The 22,186-nt window shown below is 41.6% G+C and overlaps 1 protein-coding gene across 1 annotated transcript in view; it reads left to right on the top strand.

The window, feature by feature from the left end:
• SMG6 (SMG6 nonsense mediated mRNA decay factor) overlaps positions 1-22,186 on the top strand; it is a 229,962-nt gene that overhangs the window by 1,482 nt on the left and 206,294 nt on the right. Inside the window, exons 2-8 of the mRNA XM_040641151.1 lie at positions 2,097-3,831; positions 4,377-4,569; positions 5,051-5,161; positions 8,115-8,221; positions 8,472-8,550; positions 16,424-16,534; positions 16,905-17,117. Coding sequence (XP_040497085.1) covers positions 2,097-3,831; positions 4,377-4,569; positions 5,051-5,161; positions 8,115-8,221; positions 8,472-8,550; positions 16,424-16,534; positions 16,905-17,117 — 2,549 coding nt within the window. The remainder of the gene's footprint in view (positions 1-2,096; positions 3,832-4,376; positions 4,570-5,050; positions 5,162-8,114; positions 8,222-8,471; positions 8,551-16,423; positions 16,535-16,904; positions 17,118-22,186) is intronic.

Raw genomic sequence — 22,186 nt, 5'->3', positions numbered from 1 at the left:
TCTCTGCCTCCTCCCTGCTCAGTCGGCGGCGCTCCTGAGCCCCCGCCCCTTCCCCCAGCAGTGGGGGCGGCGGCCGAGGGCGGTCCCCTGGCCTCCCCACCAGCCCGAGGGCCAGTGTGGAATCGGGCTCAGCCCCGGCCCCCTCCCGTAGAGCCCAACCCGAGTTCCTGCCTCCGCCCCCTTTCTCACCGCGAAGGTGACTGTTCCCCATTGCCCCAGCCTTCTCAGACCAGTTTGTGGATTCCCAGTTGTCGGGAGAAGCGGCGGGGAGTGGGCGCTGGGGTCTGGGGGAGGCCCTGGGATGTATCGTTCCCAGAGGAATCATCCGCATGCCTTCCCTGTCATCTCTTTAGAGTTGAAGAGAAGGAACTGGGGAAATCGAAGAGAAAAATTGAACAGCTTGGGACTTCCTAGCTGAACTTTTTCCCCCAAGGCAGGGTTCTGAAAGCTGCGCCACCGGAGGGATCCAGGAGCTCCGGTAGAGAGCTGACTCTACTCTGGTTTGCCCTTGGCATGTGTGGGAGCAGTTTTTATCAGAGAGAATGCTTATCTTGCAAATTAAAGTCTCTGTCCACACCAGGAAAGCTCCAAGGAAAATTCTAGTATCTCATCTCTCCTTTGTTAGGTGGTGTAGTTGTGTAGAATGGTGGTTGTGCTTCTGCAGGCTTGTGGCCAAAGTCTGTGAAATTGATTTTCATTGGTCATTTGAATTGGATTATTCAGGGTGTTTTCTTCCTCTGCTGAGTAGTAATAGCTCTTCTCATTCTTCCTCCCCACCTCTCACCTAAATTACAAAGGCTCCTGAGGGTGAGTTATTCTGGAGGTAAGCTGCTTTATCTATATTCGTACTTGATGAAGTAGTCTTTTAAGCTTTTGAAAATACTGAAGCAGTATCTTAAACTTCAGGGGTTTTTGTGGTTTTGCTTCTTTTTGTTTTGTTACACCTGAGTTAAATGCTGGAGGATATTATTTATTCCTGTTATGGGCTTGTTTGTATTGGTGTTTATAGAACAATACTAGGATTTTTATAAAGCATTCTGTTTTGAGCACTCTATAACCTTGTTGATTCCTGTCAGTTTCCCATTGACAAGTTTTGTGGTTATTTGTAGTAGTCTCTCTCCTTAACAGATAAAGGTAACATGTACAAAAAATAGATACTTGCTTATCTGTTATTCAGTAAGTTCAGGGAGCCTGGTGAGTAGTTTCAAAAGTCCTGTACCTTTATTCTTAAATACTGCAGTCCTTGGTATTTTGAGAGCATGTCACAATACTTCATCATTCTCCAGAGAAAGCTCCTTTATGGAACTTTTTCCTCCCCATATTCCACATCATAGTAGCAGTTAGTCACAGTATTCTAATGATGATAGTCTGAGCAGTATTTCCTTGGAATGACTGCTGGCTGCTGTTAAGAGAGTTGGTGAGCATGAGTGGAGTTGAAGAATGTGAAAGGAACTGCTTCCTGTTTGCTTCAACAAGAGGTATGTGTTTGGGCAGTTGGTATCCTAAAAGAAGAGGACTGGAGTTGCAAGTTCAGAGACTGGAGTTGCACATTTTTCCCCCAGAGATGTCCAGAACTGTGGATTGTTGTGCATATCCTTCTTTTTCTCCTTTACCCCCAACTACTCCTATGTTAAAAAGGGCTTAGCCATCCTGGAAAAATGTTAGAAGCACTAGAAGAAAAAACTAAAATGGATCCAAGAGCGCCATAGCAGAGAACAGTCTGATGCTCAAATTGTTAGAGATCTTTTATTCTGGCAATGATAAGGTAGTTTGGGGTTTTGGACATTTGGATATGACTTGGGTAACATAAGAGAGTATGTTGTCTTTTGTTTTTCCTATTTCCCTAACCCAAGTGTAGATAGCTCTAACATAATGAAGTTCTTAGCCTTGCCAGTTGCTAAACAAATACTGTAAACCTAGCAGAATTTCTGTTCCTTCAGAAATTTCCTTCTGTGTCCGCCAGTATTAGCATTTTGATGTGTTATTCTTGCTTGGCTTTTCTGTTACTTAACAAGAATGACAGTTTTTTTTTCCTTCCTTCCCCTTTTATTCTTTTCTTCTACCTATTCCTCCCCAACACTCTATCCAACATATAGAAAACATGAAGGAGCCCAGGCAGCGCAGAGATAACCGGCGCCCAGATCTGGAAATCTATAAGCCTGGTCTTTCCCGACTGAGGAACAAACCTAAAATCAAGGAACCTTCTGGGAGTGACGAATTTAAGGATGAAATTGTTAATGACAGAGATTCCTCTGCTGTTGGAAATGGTACACAGCTCATTAAAGACGTCTGCAAGGAACTGGATAACCAACATCAAAATGGTCCTGTAGAAAATATTGGGGCACAGGAGTCCTTTCCTAGGACTTCTGGACAAGAGGATCGAAGTCTAAGAATTATCAAGAGAACAAAGAAACCTGACATGCAGATCTACCAGCCTGGAAGGCGTTTGCAGACTCTTACCAAGGACTCGTCTAGCAGGGTGGGTGAGGAAGAAATCCTCAACCAGGTGGAGCAACTGAGAGTAGAAGAAGATGAGTGTAGGGGAAATGTGAAAGAGGAGGTCGTGAATAAACCAGACAAAGATGAGGCAGAAAAGAGCCTAAATGGTGACAGAGTAAGGGCTGCAAAGGGAGAAAAAGGAAAGAGGATTGAGAAGGGGGAGGGGTTAAAAAAAGTAACCGATGACCTGGCACAGGGGAAGCCTGGTTCTGCAAAGCGCTACTCCCGCTCTGACAAACGAAGGAACCGCTACCGCACTTGTAGTACCAGCTCTGCTGGCAGCAATAACAGCGCTGAGGGGACTGGCCTGACTGATAATGGGTGTCGTCGTCGCCGACAGGATCGGACCAAGGAGAGGCCACGGCTGAAGAAACAAGTATCTATGTCCTCAACTGACTCTTTGGACGAGGACAAAATTGATGAGCCTGATGGGCCCAGGAGGAGTTTGGAAAGGAAGAAACATTTAGAAAGAAGTTGGTCTGGCCGTGGGGAGGGAGAGCAGAAAAGCAATGGGAAAGAAAATCGAGGCACTCTTCGTGTCACTTTTGATGCGGAAACCATGAACAAAGATTCCCCCATGGTGAGATCACCCAGGGAGGATGTGGATAGGATAAAGCCTGACAAAGGCTTGAGCAGTGGGGGCAAAGGCTCTGAGAAGCAGGAGTGCAAAAATCTGAAACAAGAACTTCGAGGCCGTGGACGTGGCATTCTGATTCTGCCTGCCCATACCACCCTGTCTGTCAGTTCAGCTGGTTCTCCAGAATCTGCACCTTTGGGACCTCGGCTTTTATTTGGATCTGGTAGTAAGGGATCTCGGAGTTGGGGTCGAGGAGGCACCACTCGACGATTATGGGACCCAAACAATCCTGATCAGAAACCTGCTCTAAAGAGCCAGACGCCCCAGCTACATTTCTTAGACACTGATGATGAAGTCAGCCCTACCTCTTGGGGTGACTCCCGCCAGGCCCAAGCATCTTACTATAAGTTTCAAAACTCTGACAACCCCTATTATTACCCCCGGACACCAGGCCCTGCCTCTCAGTATCCTTACACGGGCTATAGCCCTCTGCAGTACCCCGTGGGCCCTACGAATGGTGTATACCCAGGGCCTTACTACCCAGGCTACCCAACTGCATCAGGACAGTATGTTTGTGGCCCTCTCCCTGCCAGCACCATGAGTCCTGAGGAGATGGAACAGCACATGAGGAACATGCAGCAGCAGGAGTTACACAGGCTTCTCCGGGTGGCTGACAACCAGGAACTGCAGCTCAGCAACCTGCTCTCCAGGGACCGCATCAGTCCTGAGGGCCTGGAGAAGATGGCTCAGCTCAGGTATGGTGTGTTCCATCCTGGCTAGAGGGAAATGAGGATAAGCTCAAGGTATATAGGCTCCGGTGTCTGAGGATGTAGACACTTTTTTGTCAAGGCACTGGGTGTTAAATCCCTTTCACACTGATTTTTGTAAGGAAGGGGCGGTTAGAAAAAGAATAGAAAATTTTGTTTCTAGTCTTAGAAATGATTATGCTTCCCACTTTTTCTTTAAGAAAAAAAATCGTTAAGAGGACATGGAATCTGGAAATGGAAAAGGAAAGACTTTACAGAATGCCAGGAAGTGAACAACATATAACTTGTGGTGAAGATCTTATTTCAGCTGTTAAATTTAGGTGGAGGCATATGGGAAAAAACCACTTTCCTAGACATAACTGTCTTTAGAATGACATTCTGCTGTGCAGAATGAAAAGTCAAATGAGTACTATACCTGGTGGCATTTTGGATTTCTTGCCAAGGAAGGTGTTTAAGTTGCAAGAGCCTCAGATCTTGGGCCTAGACTTTCTTGTGTGTATTTGGAGCTAGAAGTTGCATGTATTTTATTCCAGAGCTGAATTGCTGCAGCTATATGAGCGCTGTATCCTATTAGATATTGAGTTCTCTGATAATCAGAATGTGGATCAGATCCTGTGGAAGAATGCTTTCTATCAGGTGATTGAGAAGTTCAGGCAGCTTCTCAAGGACCCGAATGTTGAGAACCCTGAGCAGATTCGGAACAGACTTTTGGAGCTCTTGGATGAGGTAAACCATCATCTTCTTGTCCTCAGGATAAAGGGTTTAGCATTCTGTAATTGTGATGGGTTTTTATCATCTGAAATATGATGATTTATACCAGAACATTGACAAAAAACTTTATGCTCTTTTCTTGGGTTTAGGCCTAACCTACCCTGTTGCTTCCTTGGGACCATAACTTATTGGCAATTGGAATTCTGAGCTTGGAAGTTTTCTGAATGTCTTGTTTGGGGGTGGGTGGCTGTGGGGAGAGAAAGTGTGTATGGTGTGTGTGTGTGTGTGTGTTCATATATTTAAAACCATGGAGGGGCTTATGCTATGAATTTGTCTTGTGTTTAGTTGGTGACCACTAAATACTGTGTATGCCTCTCTTTACATGGGATGACTAAACATTAGCAGAACTGTGGACAGGTTACTTGCCCCAGTTTCTGGCGGGTAGATTGGATCAGAACAGTCTGATTCAGCTGTTTCTTATTTTTTGTCTTTATAGGGTAGTGACTTCTTTGATAGTTTGCTTCAGAAGCTGCAGGTTACTTACAAGTTCAAACTGGAGGACTACATGGATGGTCTTGCCATTCGCAGCAAGCCATTACGCAAGACAGTAAGCCAGCTTCTTTATCTTAAATTTAATCATCCATTTAGTAAACATTTGTCTAGTGTTATGTGCTAGGCACTATGCTGGGTGTTGAGGCTACAGAATGAAAGATACAGTCCAGTGGGGGAGCAGATCAATTAAACCAGTAATTATCATGTAGTAAGTACTATGGTAATGTTATATACACAGTGTGGAAGGGGCATAGAGTGAAGTGGCTCTGATTCAGACTGGTGGAGTCAAGGGAGACTTCTGAGAGACTGTCAAGTCTTAAAACCTGACTAGGAATGGAAGGGGCAGTACAGGGCACAGCAAGGGAGAGTTAGGCCTTGTTGGAAAGTGTAAGAAGTTCAGTATGCTGGTTTTTGTAATGTGGAGTTGGGCTGTTATACAGGAGGTAAAGCTAATGAAGTAGAAAGGGATAGATCAAAAACTTTTGTATGCCATACTGAAGAGTTTGGACTTTGTTCTGAAAGCAGAGAGGAGCCATGGCTTGATTTTCACTAAATGGATAGCATAGATTTCTTCTTAGAACCAGTCACTGGCAAGTGGATGAGTTTAGGCAAGAGTGGAGGTAGAAGAGTCAGGTTGTGGGCCTGAATTAAGGTAGAGGTAGTGGAGGTGGGAAAGAGACAAACTGGAAAGATATAAGGGAAATAGAATTGACTTGATGGCTGATTTGGTGTGAATGATGAGATGGGAGGCATAACGAGTCTAGATCATCTCCCAGTTTGTGGCCTAGGAGAGTGGCTGGGAAGGAAGAGGTTAGTTCAGTTTTGGCTGTGTGTAAGTGGAGGAACTTGAAAATGAACAGATGAATATTCTAGTCTGTTTGAAGCTCAGGGGAAAGAGCTAAGCTGGTGCTATAGGTTCAGAAGTCATGAGTGTATAAGTGAGAGTTGAAGCAGAAGTTGGGATACTGGCCAGTCAGCCAGAGAGTGGGGGATGGGGATCAAATTTCAAGGTGGTGGCGGCTAGAATTGTCAAGTGCTGTAGAGTCGTTGAATGCTGAGGTTACTAAAAGTGTCCATTGGATTGGATGAGCTTATCACAATTTATTTCAGTTGGAGAGGATGGAAGACAGATTGCAGAGAATGAAAAGTGGGACAGTAGATACAATGAAGGGAGTAATATACATCATTCTTTTAAGAATCTTGGCTGTGAAGGCAAGGAGGGAAGATAGTAGTTAAAAGAGAACATAGTGTCAAGAGAAGTTTGTTTTTAAGCTGGAAGAGACTTAAGCTATATATATAAATATATAAGAATATTTATATATTGAGAGGAAAGGGCCAGGGGAAAGGAAGAGGTTAAAGATAGATTAGAGAAAGGTGCATGATTTATGGAGCAGAGACTTCCTCTTGTCTTTCTACTCCTGATGATTGCTGTGCATGAACTCTATTACTAATCAATAGTATTTATTGAGACCCTCCTACATGCCACGTGTCCTTCTAGGACACATAATTCATTGTGGAACAAGAAAGCCATGATCCCAGCAGTTTAGAGTTTGCTTAGGGTTGAGTACAGATGGTGGATTACTAATTGCAGATGTAGTGACTTCTGCAAAGGATGGCATCCTGGGGGTATAAGGTGAAGGGGTTAAGAGGATCATGGAAGACTGAGGAAGTCACAGTTAAGCTGGGGCTGAAGACCTGAGGTGTTAGCCAGGTGAAGGTGTGTGTGAAGATGCTAGAACATTCTGTGGAGCGGAATTAGTATATGTGCAGGTCCTGAAGCGGGAAAGAGCATGGTGTGTTACGGAGACTGAGAAAAGTCTAGTCTGACTGAGGTACAGAGAGAGAGGGGGGACGTGGTGCTACAGAAGTGAACAGAAGCTAGACCATCTGGGACTTCTTCCAGAGGATAGTGGAGAGCCTTTGGTGGAATTTGTTTTTTCTTTCCCCATTGAGATAGCAGAGTGTTGTAGTATGGAAACATAATCTTTTCTTGGTGCTTCACCAGCTAACTATGAAGGGTCCTTGGTGTTCATTCATAGAATGTCTGGAGTAGTCAGGACTCTGAAGGTATGTGGCTTGTGGTGGTATATAATTTTGCTGAGGCACACGTTTGTTATGTTAGGAGGTTGATGTGCAGTAGCTAGTGATTTAGCTGGTGGATAAGCCTTCCTCAGGGGCAGTATCTACTTCTCCTTGAAGCTTTGTTCTTTATTCAATGATGTGTTAATTTCTTGTGTGGAGTGGAATTGTATGTTACGAAGTGATGTTCCTTAGGTTTTTTGGTTGGACACATGTCTTCGGGTTGTTAAGGGTCTACTCTGTTGTTTTCTCATGGAGAGACAGATGCAAGCCCATTATTGAGAAAACATGTATAGAGAGGGAGAGAGAACTACCCAGTTGCTGGCAGAGTTGTAGGTATTTGGTAAAGGGTAGCTATGTTATTGTTATAGGGAATTGATATTGTTTTGCAAAGTGCATGTAATGCAGTAACAGGGTGCAGTGATGTTAATAGTTTGAGGAGAGAGAGACTATAGTGATTACAGGAAAATAACAGAATAAACAGTTGTCTTAGTATTTGTATATCACTTTATAATTTGTGAAGTACTTAACACTTACTCTCTCCACTTACCCTATGGAGTATGCATTTTTATATTCAGGTGAAGAAACTTGAGTCCCCAAAACAGTCCCAAAGACTTACGGAAGATCATACAACTCTTACGTAGAGAGTCAGGTTTCCTGGTTTCCAGATTTCAGAATGTTTTCTTCTATTTACCTGGGACTTGAAATAAGAATGACCCCCTCTCTTTTCTGCTATTCTTTCTTATTAAATTTTGCATCACATTATTGACTGTTTTTTGCTAGGCAAGTTTAGACTGAAAACTTTTTACTTTGTTGAGGACTACTAGTGCCTTATTAATGCTGCTCTGTCACTTTGATCCTATCCTTGTCCTTTGGGATTGAAGTTAGAGTTTCTTGGGTACACTACTAACTGATCATTTTTCCTGAAGGTAAAATATGCTTTGATCAGTGCCCAGCGATGTATGATTTGCCAAGGAGATATCGCTAGGTATCGGGAACAAGCCAATGACACAGCAAACTACGGGAAAGCACGCAGGTACTTTTGCCTCTGTTCATTGCTTCTCTTGTGGTGTTAAGCTAAGCCCTATTAAAAGCAATGGGCCACCTGAGCTGCCTCTCATGTGGAAGTCCTACAGGTGTCCCTGTTGGTCTTTGTAAACAGGGTTTATCACTCCAGCGTTACATCTTACACTCTAGCTTATGTCTTAAGCAGCTAGGACTATCAGGTGGTGAAATGGGAAAGCATTGATATGGAGCTAGCATTTTTTACTGTTTTTCTATTCCAGTTGGTACCTAAAGGCCCAGCATATTGCTCCCAAGAATGGGCGCCCCTATAACCAGTTGGCTCTGCTGGCAGTGTATACGGTAAGCAATCCTATGGACAGGGGAAGTATTGCAGGCAGTATCTTAGAAAGAATGGATTTTGATAGCATCAGCTCCTGGAGCTAGAGTTCCTCTGAACACTAAACCTAAAAAATATCCTTTCCTGCCATCCTCACATTCCTCTTGTAACTTTCAGAGGTAAGTTGTCAGTGATTCCTCACTCCAGTTGAATCTGTACTTCATCCGCTTTCATCACACATAAGTTCCTAAGGGAATGCTCATGCTCCAGCCAAACACCACTCTTTGTTTTTGACCAAGACTTCTGCTCTGAATCTTGTCTTGCTTCCCTTGCCTGTCCTGTTGAATGAGGTTACTCATTTCTAGAAGGAAAGTAAGGCTCCCTTTACCACTTTTCCTTAAAGTCCTCAACTAGCCCTAACTAGTGAGATCTTACTTCCTTTCCCCAGATTATCCTCTTATTCCTTTTAAGTTTTCACTTGAGCCTCCTTAGCAGAAGCACTTAGTGCCAAATTGTATCTTCCTAGATCTTACCAAACTCCACTAAATATGCCTCTAGCAGAGAGCCTTGGGAGCTGATAACAGCCCCTCATAAGGAAGCTGAATTGGAAGGGGGGAAGGTCAGTGGTAGGTATCAAAGATTTAAGTATAAAGCAGATAACATGCTCATTTAGCAGGGAGAGTTTTCATAATGCTATAAAATTTCATTGCCCAAATAAACAGTGTTTGAATTAAAAATTTTATTCCCCTTTATTCAATAAAAGATTCAAAGAAATTCCTAACACACTTCGTGATGGATTGAAATTGTTGATTAAGTAGTGTGGTTGACCAGCACACTTTCTTCTATATCTCTAGAATATCTTCATTCATTCTTTCTTTTTTTAGAATTTATTTATTTGAGAGAGAGAGAGAGGGAGAGAGAGATCACCAACAGTGGGGAGGGGTAGAGGGAGAAGCAGACTCCCCGCTGAGCAGGGGAGTACTCGAATCCCAAGGACTCTGAGATCATGACCTGAGCCGAAGGCAGACGCTTAACCGACAGCCAGCCAGGTGCCCCTCTTCATTCACTCTGTATTTTCTTTAGTACACTAACAGTATTATGCAACCATCAACTCTGTCTATCTACTTCCAAGACATTTTCATCACCCCAGAAGGAAACCCCATACCCATTACTCTCCATTCTTCTACCTCCCAGCCTCTGGCAACCACTAGTCTTCTTTCTGTCTGAGGATATACCTACTGAATGTTTCATATACATGGAATCATCCAGTATGTGGCCTTTTATGTCTGTCTTCTTGCATTTAGCATAAAGTTTTTGGGGATTGTTTATGTTGTAGGATGTCTCAATACTTCATTTTTATGGCCAGATCATATTCCATCGTATGGATATACCACATTCATCAGTTGTTGGGTGTTTTGGTTGTTCTCACCTTTTAGCTGTTGTGGATAGTGCTTTGTGAAGTACAGGTATTTGAATATCTGTCTTCAGTTCTTCTGAGTATATACCTATGCTGGGTTGTATGGTAATTCCATGTTTAGCATTTTTTTTTTTTTTTAAGATTTACTTATTTATTTTAGAGATGGTGTGCATGCTGGTGGGGAGAGAAGCAAAGAGGGAGAGGGAGAGCAGCAGACTCCCTGCTGAACTTGGAGCCCAGTGCTCCACGTTCTGGGATCTCACGACCCTGAGATCATGACCTGAGCCGAAATCAAGAGTCGGACACTTAACTCACAGAGCCGCCAGGCACCCGCCTTTGTTTAATTTTTTAAGGGATCACCAAACTTTTTCATAGAGGCTGCACCATTTTACATTCCTACCAGCAATGTACAAGGGTTCTAGTTCTTCCATGTTCTCACCAACATTTTCATTTCTTTTATTATGACCATCCTGTTGAGTGTAAAGTGATACCGCACTGGGGGTTTTTCCCCCCACTTGGGGACATTTTTTTCTTTAGTGTTTTTTTTTTTTTCCCCTCCCTTCCTTCCTTCCTTCCTTCCTTCCTTCCTTCCTTCCTTCCTTCCTTTCTCTCCCTCTCTCTCTCTTTCTTTTTTGTCAGTTTTAGATTTGCAGAAAAAGTAATCAAAGTACAGAGAGTTCCCATATACTCCCTCAACTCCTGTCCCTGTCAATTTTCCCTGTCATTAATATCTTGCATTAGTGTAATACGTTTATTTATTATTGATGAGCCAGTATTGATACCTTATCACTAACTAAAGTTCCTAGTTTACATTAGGGTTCACTTTTATTGTACAGTCTATGGATTTGAACAAATCTATAATGACACGTATTCATCATTACAGTATCGTTTGGAGTAGTTTCACTGTCCTAAAAATGCCTTGTATTCCACGCTTCCCCTGTTCATCCCTCCTCACTCCTCTGAACCTCTAGCAATTTAATTTTTATTGTCTGTAGTTTTGCCTTTTCCTGAATGTCGTATAGTTGGAACCATACGGTATGTAACCTTTTCAGATTGGCTTGTTTCACTTAGTAATATGCATTTAGGGTTATTTTTGTGACTTGACAGCTCTTTTCTTTTTATTGTTGAGTAACATTCCATTGTGTGGATGTACTACGATTTATCTGTTCCCCTATTGAAGGACAGCTTGGTTGTTTTCAAGTTTGGGAATTATGAATAAAAATGCCGTAAATGTTTGTGTGCAGGTCTTTGTGTGGTCATAAGTTTTCATCTCATTTAGATAAATACCAGGGAGTGTGATTGCTGGATTGTATGGTAACAGTGTATGTAGTTTGGAAGAAATTGCCAAACTGTCTTCCAAAGTGGCTGTGCCATTTTGCATTCCCACAGGCAGCGGATGAGAGTTCCTGTTGCTCTGCGTCCTCATCAGCATTTAGTGTTGTCAGTGTTCTGGATGTTGGTCATTCTATAATAGATGTGTAGTGTTATTTTAATTTGCATTTCCCTATTGACGTATGACATAGAGTATCCTTTATGTGCTTATTTGCCATTTGTGTATTTTTTTTGGTGAGGTTCTGTTTTGATCTTTTGCCCATCTTTAAAATTTTATTTATTTATTTGACAGAGAGAGAGAGACAGCCAGCGAGAGAGGGAACACAAGCAGGGGGAGTGGGAGAGGAAGAAGCAGGCTCCCAGCAGAGCAGGGAGCCTGATGTGGGGCTCGATCCCAGGACCCTGGGATCACGCCCTGAGCCAAAGGCAGACGCTTAACGACTGAGCCACCCCGGCACCCCCTTTTTTTTAAATTTTATTTTATTTATTTATTTGACAGAGAGAGAGACAGCCAGCGAGAGAGGGAACACAAGCAGGGGGAGTGGGAGAGGAAGAAGATCTTTTGCCCATCTTTAAATTGGGTTGTTTGTTTTTTTATTGTTGCGTTTTAAGAGTGTATTTTGAATACCAGTCCTTTATTAGATATATGTTTGCGAATATTTTCTTTGTATGTGGTTTATCTTTTCATTTTCTTAGCACAGAACAAAAGTTTTTAATTTTAATGAAATCCGACTTACCAACTTTTTCTTTTGTGGATTTTGCTTTTGGTGTAATATCTAAGAACTCCTCACCAAACCCAAGGTTATCTAGATTTTCTCCTGTGTTATCTTCTAGGAGTTGTATAGTTTTACATTATACATTTAGGTTTGTGATCCATTTTGAATTAATTGTTGTGAAACGTGTAAGGTCCGTGGCATAGATTCATTATTTTGCATGTGGATGTCCAGTTGTTTCAACACCATTTGTTGAAAAGATCATCCTTTCTCCATTGAATTGCCTTTCTTCCTTTGTCAAAGATCAGCTGGGTGTATTTCTGTGGGTCTATTTCTGGGCTCTGTGTTCCATTCCATTGATCTGTTTGTCTGTTCTTTGGCCAGTACCACATTTTCTTGATTATAGTAGCTTTATAGTAAGTCATGAAGTTGGGTATTTCAGTCTTCTGACCGTGTTCTTTTTTGTCAGTATTGTGTAGGCTATTCCGGATCTTTTGCCTTTCCATATAAACTTTAGAATCATTTGTTGTTATCTGTAAATCTCTTGACTTTGAAGTAGTATCTCATTGTATCTCATAGTATCTGATGTTGAGCTACACTTAGAGGCCATTTGGAGAAATGCCTATTTAAATCCTTTGCCCATTTTTTTCTTAAATTAAAAAAATTAGAAAAAACTTAATTGTAAAATATACATAAGATGAAATTTACCATCTTAACCATCTTACCCATTTTACATTCACATTGTTGTGCAACTAATCTACAGAACTCTTTTCATCTTGCAAAACTGAAACTTTATACTCATTAATTAAGCAACTCCCCATTTCCCTCTCCCTCCAACCACCCTTCTACTTTCTGTCTCTGAATTTGTCTACTTTGGTACTTAATATAAGTGGAATCATACAGTATTTGTCTTTTGTGACTGTCTCATTTCACTTAGCATTATATCCTGTGTCAGAATTTCCTCTTTAAGGCTGAATAGTACTCATTTGTTTGTGTATACCAAATTTTATTACTTCATCTGTCAGTGCACACTTCCACCTTTGTCCATTGTGAATAATGCTACCATGAATGTGAGTGTACAAAAATCTCTTTAAGACCTTGCTTTCGGGACACCTGGGTGGCTCATTGGTGAAGCATCTGCCTTCAGCTTGGGTCCCAGGGTCCTGGGATCAGGTCCCGCATCGGGCTCCTTGCTCAGTGGGGAGCATACTCCTCCCTCTGCCTGCTGCTCCCCCTGCTTGCGCTTGCTCTCTCTCTCTCTCTCTGACAAATAAATAAAAATCTTAGAAAAAAGAAAGATTTTATTTATTTGAGAGAGAAAGCAAGTGCACACGCATGGGTGTGCATTGGGGGAGAGGCAGAGGGAGAGAATCTTCAAGCCCACTTTCTGCTGAGCACAGAGCCTGGGGCAGGGCTTGATCTCAAGACCTATGAAATGATGACCTGAGCCAAAATCAAGAATCAGACATTTAACTGACTTAGCTACCCAGGCGCCCCTCTTCTAAGAGTTTTTATAGTTATAGCTCTTATATTTAGATCTTTGATCCATTTTTCATTAATTTTTGTGTATGGTGTGAAAGAGGGGTCCAACTTCATTCTTTTGCACGTGGATATCCAGTTTTTCTAGTACCGTTTGTTGAAGAGGCTGTTCTCTCCCCATTGACTAGTCTTGGGATCCCTGTTGAAAATCAAATGTTGCCTGGATTTATTTCTGGACTCTCAGTTCTCTTCCATGGATCCATGGATCTGTCCTTATGCCAGCACGACATTGTTTTAATTCCTGTAGCTTTGTGGTAAATTTCGAAATCAGGATATATGAGTTTTCCACCTTTGTCCTTCTTTTTCAAATGAGTTTGGCTGTTTGGGGTTTCTTGTAATTCCGTATGGATTTTAGGATCAGCTTTTTCATTTCTGCAAAAAGAGTCATTGGGATTTTCATAAGTAGTTTCTTTACACAGATGTTTTTGATTTATTTAGGTCTTTAATTTCTTTCAGACGTGTTTTATAATTTTCAGCATATAAGTTTTACACTTCCTTGGTTAAACTTATTCCTAAGTATGTTATTCTTTTTGATGCTATTGTAAATAGAATTATTTTCTTAGTTTCTTTTTAAAGATTGTTTATTACTAATACATAGAAATATAACTGATTTTTGAGTGTTGATCATAATGTCTTGCAACTTCACTGAATTCCCTCAGTGGCTTTTTGCCATTCTGATTAAATTGGTATATTTTTCTTTCATAAACCTCTGACCTAAATTAGTGGTCCTTTCAAGCACTTTACCTCTGTCCCTCTTTTTCTGTCTCCCTTTTATCCTAGTTGTCTTTTAACATCACTTTTTCAAATTTCTGTCTCCTCCAATCACTCATTCAGTGAATCTCAAGAATTCAGTGAGAACATGCTTGTGCACCACATTTTGCTAGGTGCTGTGACTGATGAATATGTGATGTGGTTTCTGCTCTGAAAAATGTGTTGAGAAGACAAATGAGGTGTGTAGAGACAGTGATACAAATTAGATTTCATGAAATGTGATGCAATTGACTGGATGCGCCATTATTTTCTGGACCACTAAGAAAAAATATGTAAATTATTATAAAGAGGGCATAATGGTAGATATTGACTGTAAATTCTATCATGATTTCAGAAATATTAAAGTATGAAAAAATAATTGTAGAATTGACAAAACACAATCTAAAATCAAGTGAATGGAATAGGCTGAGATCAGTACAGATTGAGATAATATTAAAAATAGCCCCCATTAGGGGTGCCTGTCTGGCTCAGTCAGTAGAGCATGTGACTGTTGATCTTGGGGTTGTGAGTTTGAGCCCCACGTTGGGTATAGTAGAGATTTCTTAAAAATAAAATCTTTTTTTTTTAAAAGATTTTATTTATTTATTTGACAGAGAGACAGCCAGCGAGAGAGGGAACACAAGCAGGGGGAGTGGGAGAGGAAGAAGCAGGCTCATAGCGGAGGAGCCTGATGTGGGGCTCGATCCCACAATGCCAGGATCACGCCCTGAGCCGAAGGCAGACGCTTAACCGCTGTGCCACCCAGGCGCCCCTAAAAATAAAATCTTAAAAAACGAGAAACAAAAAAATTGCCCCCATCTAACTGACTGTAACAGTATATCAGATATTCTGTGAAACTGTATGTTCTATCTGAATTTTATTCATTTTAGGAGCCATATGTATGTAAATATCTTCTAATAAATATCTACCTAATAAGTGGCAGGACCTAATTCAAACTCAGGCAGTTGATCTTAGAATGTGTACCTTTAACCATGCTAGCTGAATAGAAGATGTGAGGTTTTGTTTTGTTGTGTTTTGTTTTTTGCTGTTGTTGTTTTTTTAAGATGCAAGTTTTGAAGAATGAGTTACTGGAGTGAGAGAGAAGTTAGTATTCTTTTTTTTTTTTTTAAGATTTTATTTATTAATTTGACAGAGATAGACAGCCAGCGAGAGAGGGAACACAAGCAGGGGGAGTGGGAGAGGAAGTAGCAGGCTCCTAGCAGAGGAGCCTGATGTGGGGCTCGAACCCAGAACGCTGGGATCATGCCCTGAGCCAAAGGCAGACGCTTAATGACTGCGCCACCCAGGCACCCCAGAAGTTAGTATTCTGAATGCATTTTGAGACAGGAAAAAAGGGGAAAATGTATATGAAGTTGGAGAAAGGCTTTTTGACATTCTTTCCCCCTTTGTTTCAGTATTTTTCTTTCTCCTTTCTGACCTTCTCCCTTTCTTTTACTTATTTTCCTTATTAATTGGTTGTGAAACAGACTTGAAGTATTTATTTGCTGGATTCATTGGATAATAGTTTATATTTCCCTTTTTTCTCTGCAGAGTCAGTGTGATATAGTGCAGACCTGGACTCAGGAGCCAGAGAGACCTAGGTTCATATACTGGCATATCCAGGATTTGGCTTGGAGGCCTTGTTGGACAAGTTATGTTGTTGGACAGCAATCTTCCTGGGCTCCCATTTCCTCATCTTTAAAGTGGGACTAATAATGCCTATGGGGCAGTGTTCTTAGGTTTAGAGGTAAAATTATGAAGTGATGGTCACTTGTCTCACTATGCTTAATCAGTGATGTTGCCATTGTTATTTATAATTTTTTTTAGCTAATAACTAGTGAAGTGAACATTTTCTTTCTCTAAAAACAAAATGTAATTGGATTTTATATTTGATGAGGCTCTTTATTCTTTTCTCCCTCTTGTGAGTACTTGGCTCTTAGGGTACCTCTGCATGTAAGACAGGGTCCTGTGCCAGGAGAGATCTCTGATGTAATCGCTGTGGTTCCTCCCATGGATAGCATTCTGATTTTCTTATTGGAATTCCTTACAGCCTGGGAGAAATAGTAAGGTTTTCTAGGTCGGCTGACTCAGGCTGGAGTCAGGAAGAGAATTGGTTGACTTGACGTCTCTGGCCTCTTTCTGCAGAGGAGGAAGCTTGATGCTGTCTATTACTATATGCGCAGTTTAGCTGCCAGCAACCCTATCCTGACTGCCAAGGAGAGTCTCATGAGCTTGTTTGAGGAGACCAAACGAAAGGTGAGTGGGGATGCAGGCAGACTCATTCCTTCCTAAAAGAATGTGTTTCTCATAGTGCTTCCGTGTCCTCAGGGGAATGCCTTATAATATCCTCAGGGGGTCCATTGGGCTGTGCTGATGGAGTCAGTCAGCCCCTATGCAGAACCAAGCTCATCTTTAGGAGAGTTCTCCAGGGCCCTTGGGTGTGCATCTAGATTATGGAATTAATAACTTCTGTGAGACAAAGCAGATAATACTTTGCTATTTAGGGACTATAGTAAAGTCTTTACTTTTTATAACCCCTCGGCAACAAACAGAGATGAGGTGAGTGCCTCTTTTTATTAGCTAAATCCCAGGAGAGTCTGAGCTTATGTGTTTATATATTGTACAGGCAGAACAGATGGAAAAAAAGCAACACGAGGAATTGGAACTGAGCCCTGACCAGTGGCGGAAAGGAAAGAAGTCTACCTTCCGGCATGTTGGAGATGACACCACTCGCTTAGAGATCTGGATCCATCCATCACATCCCCGGTCCTCCCAGGGCACTGAATCTGGGAAGGATTCTGAGCAGGAGAATGGGCTGGGCAGCCTGAGCCCAAGTGATGTAAGTTCCTGAAGGTGATATAATGAGCAAGGCAAACTAAGTAAAAGTGGATGCCCCAGTACATGCAATTGGGAGGCACTGCACAGACATTTCCATGAATCCCAGGGAAGGTAAATCACTTCAGGCTTTCTGATGTCCTCCTCTCCTCCAGCTGCTTATCTTTATTATGTGCTTCCCTCTCTCACCACTATGTGGCACTGTAGAATTTAGTAAAACTAGTTTTTCTAAAGGAAGATCTTAGTATAGGATTTTTTGCTGCTTTGGTTTTGGAGTTACCAATATGATGCTTTAGGATTCTGTTGGGATTTTGTAAAGCTAGTAGGAGAGAGAGCATAGTAGGAAAACTAAAATGGCTGGTTCATTGTGCCTTGAGAGTAAAATTGATAGTGGAGTGGATGGTGGGGTGCGCTGGGAGCAATCTTGAAGGGTCATGCAGTAAATAATTTGACCTTTATCCTGAAGGTGGTAGGGAACTGTTGAATGCTTTCAGTAAGGAAGTAATTTGTCTGTACACATTTTAGAAATATAACTCTGGGGGCGCCTGGGTGGCACAGCGGTTAAGCGTCTGCCTTCGGCTCAGGGCGTGATCCCGGCGTTGTGGGATCGAGCCCCACATCAGGCTCTTCCGCTATGAGCCTGCTTCTTCCTCTCCCACTCCCTCTGCTTGTGTTCCCTCTCTCGCTGGCTGTCTCTATCTCTGTCAAATAAATAAATAAAATCTTTAAAAAAAAAAAAAAAGAAATATAACTCTGGCTGCTTTGTGAAAAGTTTGGAGAAGGGTAAGACAAGAAATAAGAGTAGGAGGGGTGCTACAATAATCCAAGTATGATGTGGAGAGGACCTGAACCAGGGAATGGCTCTGGAGATGGGGAGAAGTGAACAAATATGAGGTATATTGGTGAGGTAGAATCCAAAGAACTTGATTGGACAGGGGGAGCTGAAGGATAAGAGGAAGTCAGATGTGACATCTACCTGGGTGTTTCTGGTTGGAAACTGGGTGAATGCTGGTGTATTCCTTGAGATAGAGAATAGAGGTAGAATTGGTTTTAGGAGAAAAATGAGGAGTTTAGTTTTGGACGTGTTGGAATTTCTGTAGGACATTGAAGAGAGATTTAAAGGCTAACATATCTGAAGCTGGGGAGAGCATTCTGGATTAGAGGTGAAGATACTTGAAGGCATCCTCTCATAGATGGAATTGAAGTCATGAGAGTTGATTCAATCACTCGAGAAAAAAAACAATGATAAATAAGTTGAAGATCTAAGACAGAAAGGAGGTAGATGGCAGGGAGTGGTCCTTGCAGAGGATTGGAAGGGAGAGAAATCTGGAGCACAAGTGCAGGGATTAGCCTGAATGAGGGTGAGAGGATCCCTCTTTCTTATGCTTGAGGGAGAGGAGGAGTAGGTAATAGGGAGTCAGGTAAGTTTGTGGGTATTGTAGGAGGAAGATGAGGGAGGGCCTTTTTGATGCTTTTTTCTTTTTGAAGTTGGAGACACAGTTGTCTGCTAAGAATGAATCAAAGGCAGTGGGATAGGAGACTTCTTTGGGGTTTAACTTAAAATTTCCATTTCTCTGAGGCGCCTAGGTGGCTCATTCAGTTGATTGCCCGACTCTTGGTTTTGGCTCAGATCATGATCTCGTGGTTGTGGGATGGAGCCCCCACGTCAGGCTCTGTGCTCATCACGGAGTTTGCTTGTCCCTCTCCCTGTGCTCCGCTTCCCACTTTCTCTTTCTTTCTCTAAAATAAATAAAATCTTAAAAAAATTTTTTTTCCATTTCTCTTCCTTTATCCTTCTTACTCTTTAGCTGTTTTCTGTATGACTTAGAAAGTAGTCATTACTTATAAATGAAACTTCCTAGTTTGTCATGTGCCATGGTTTGCATGGGGTGCTTCAAAGGAGTTGCCGCTACAGTAGACTCTTAGTTTGGATATTGCAGCCCCAATGGGAAGCCTATTTGAATAAGAGAGAAATTGTTCTACTGGGTTAGCTCCACTGTCTGTCTTTAGAATGAAAGCAACAGGGGCGCCTGGGTGTCTCAGTCAGTTGAGCATGGATTCTTGATTCTGGCTCAGGTCATGATCTCAGGGCCCACACCAGGCTTCACGCTCAGCAGGGAGCCTCCTTGATTCTTTCCCTCTTCCCCTCCCCTGTGCTCTCGCATGTCTCTCTCTCTCTCAAATAAATAAATCTTTTAAGTAATAAATAAAGTGCAAGTAACAGCAATTGGAGAAAGCATTTTATGGCTTTCTTTGACCTTCACCTCAAGATTGGGGAGTTTCCTTCATAAGAGTTAAGGTTATAACTAATATCCTATAGATCTCTCTCTTCCATTAGATATTTCATTGATTTCTAAGTAATGTGTTTATGAGTCTGTGTTTTTATTCTTTTTTTTTTTTTTAAGATTTTATTTGAAAGAGAGCAAGAGAGAGTGTGAGCACGAGCGGGGTGGGGGGGCAGAGGGGCAAAGGGAGAAGTAGGCTCCCTGCTCAGTGGGAGGTTTATCCCAGGCGGGTTTATCCCAGGACCCTGGGATCATGACCTGAGCCAAAGTCTGACACTTAACCAATGAGCCACCCAGGCGCCCCTAAGTCTGTGTTTTTATTCTTATTTGCATCTCAGAGAAGACGTTTTCAGCATATGGGCTGTCATTAGATCTATTAATTTTTATTAATTGTTTTATTTTTAATCGTATAAATAATATATGGATGTATTTTTGGTAGAAATTTCAAATAATTAGAGACACATACAGAGTAAAATGGTCATCCTTTTTTAAACTATTTGTGAAGTTGTTTTTATATTTTCAGCCTAATCATCATCCACCCAGGTGCCCCTATAGTTTGCTTTTTCAAGTTATGAATTGGACATACAGTCCATACATAGTCTTCAAAATCACCGTGCTATGTAAAAGCACACAGAAAAAAAGCCAGAGAGCTTAAGGGCAAGAAGGGGTTAGGGCACAATACTCCAAAATCATCAGTGACTTATTAAAAAAAAAAAAAAAAAAAGATATGAACCTAATAAGACAGTTGTGCAATTTTATACGTGTCTGTTGGTTAAGAAATACATAAATACTACTTTGAAAAAGAGATGAACTTTAGAAGCGGGCTTTAGAAGGATTGCAGCATGAGTGTTACTGTGAAGTGGTGGAAGGAGGGTTATTTGAAATTGGACGGGTAGATGTAACACCAGATGTGGATCGGTGTGGCTTAGAACGAGTTCATATGGTGAACTGCGGTAGCTGGTAGATATTTGGAGAGTGTGTGTGTGTTTTCTATTCCTGTGTAGTTCGGTTCAGCAGAGTGCAGTTTTCTGTGTTCACCCAATGTTCCTCATGAACAAAATCACACATAAGGAGATGCAGAATTTGTGCTATGCTCAACTTGTTCCCCAGTATATTTATCACAATGGAACAAAAATTTTCAAAACAAGGATTATAGCATAACTGTATTTCCACTTGTCTAAGACTATCTTTTTTTGGTATGTTCTTAGTGTGACTGAATGATATTTCATTATAAAGGTATATGTCATTTGTTTACCTTATCTGTGTAATTTATATATTTGCTGTGCGTGCTTGTTCATTTTAGTTGTCTTTTTTGGGTGATTAGCCTTACTAAACTTGCTCCTTTGACAATTCCTAGAGTTTCTAGCACACACTACTGAAATTCACATCCGTGAATAAGAAGCAGAAAGTTTGGCTTCAGGTAGTTGTTAGTAATGATAGTAGAGTCCCAACTAGTTTGTTTTCTCTTTGCCAAGCACGAGCTTTGGATCTCTCTCTAAATGGCTACAGGAGGTTAGCTTGTGGGTTGTTGGTTTTCAGCCTTGAGATGTGGTTTGGGTTGAACATGCTACCTGGGGAGGGACTGCCAACCTCAACTGTAAGTGGCATCCTTTTAAACTAATTGAGACTCATATTTAAACTCTACCCCTGCCAGCTAGGCTACTCAAATTCAATGTCACCAGGGTCTCAAGCATTTTTTATTTGGTGGATGTGCCTTCTGCTGTACCTCAGCTCCCTTTGGAAATCAGGAAAGGGTTACTGCTCAGCAAATGAGTTTTTGCAGATAGGGAGTTAATTAAGGAGACTATAGCATCAGAAACAGTTTTCACACTGAGAGGCCAGGATCTCTGATGAAACTGCTCTGTTCATATCTTCAATAGAATGTAACACAAATCTGTCTATTGGGGAAGAATGAGCAAATGAGAATAGGGGCCATTGATAGAGCTGAAACTTCAGTGACTTCTCGTGTTTTGACATGATTTGATTTACCATTCCCAGCATTTTCCCCAACTGACTGTGGTTACTATACCTACAGCGTGTTTGGTGCTATGTGTAGAAAATGTCTTTAGGTAATGAGATGTCATTGTATGTTTGGCCGACCTCTTGACAAATCTTTCTTCTCTTTCACCTTTCTAAATGTGTTTTGGGGTTCAGACTGGACTGTACCTCAGTAGCTCCTAATACCTATTGTTCAGCCTTTCCTTATTTGAATCTCTTATTTCACCCACCAAATGGTTTTTATACCATACCAATATTTATTTTATTTCTTTGCATAGTATTTTTTTCCAGGCCTTGTTTACATCCAGAATTTACTGCAGTTACTCTTGAGTTTTTGGAGTAGAGGGCTGCTTCTGGGTCCAGTGCTTAACCAGACTAAAGTTTACTTTACCTGTCCTAATGTGCCAGTTTTGTGCTAGGGTTGTAAAGATGAATATGGCATTATTATTACCTCAAAGAGCTTACTTAGAGTCTACTGCATGGGTCAGCAAGCTTTTTCTGAAAAAGGCCAGGTAGTTGATATTTGAGGCTTTGTAGGCCATATGGTCTCTGTTAACAACTACTTACCTCAGCTGTTGGGGTGCTAAAATAGCCATAGACAGTACAGAAATGAATGAGCATGGCTGTGTTCCAGTAAAACTTTATTTACAAAGACTGGTGCCAGCCTGCCTCTGGCCTCTGGGCCTAGTTGCCAAACTCTGATCTGGTGGAAGTAATGGCCACATAAACAGAATGTTTCAGTATATAGTTAGTTATTGTCATCTGTGGTAGTTATGTGCTAGAAAGTCAC

The sequence above is a fragment of the Ursus maritimus genome, unplaced genomic scaffold, assembly GCF_017311325.1.
Source record: "Ursus maritimus isolate PB19 unplaced genomic scaffold, ASM1731132v1 scaffold_24, whole genome shotgun sequence".
In the NCBI taxonomy this organism is placed as follows: domain Eukaryota; kingdom Metazoa; phylum Chordata; class Mammalia; order Carnivora; family Ursidae; genus Ursus; species Ursus maritimus.
This window is presented reverse-complemented; position numbering and strand designations above follow the sequence as displayed.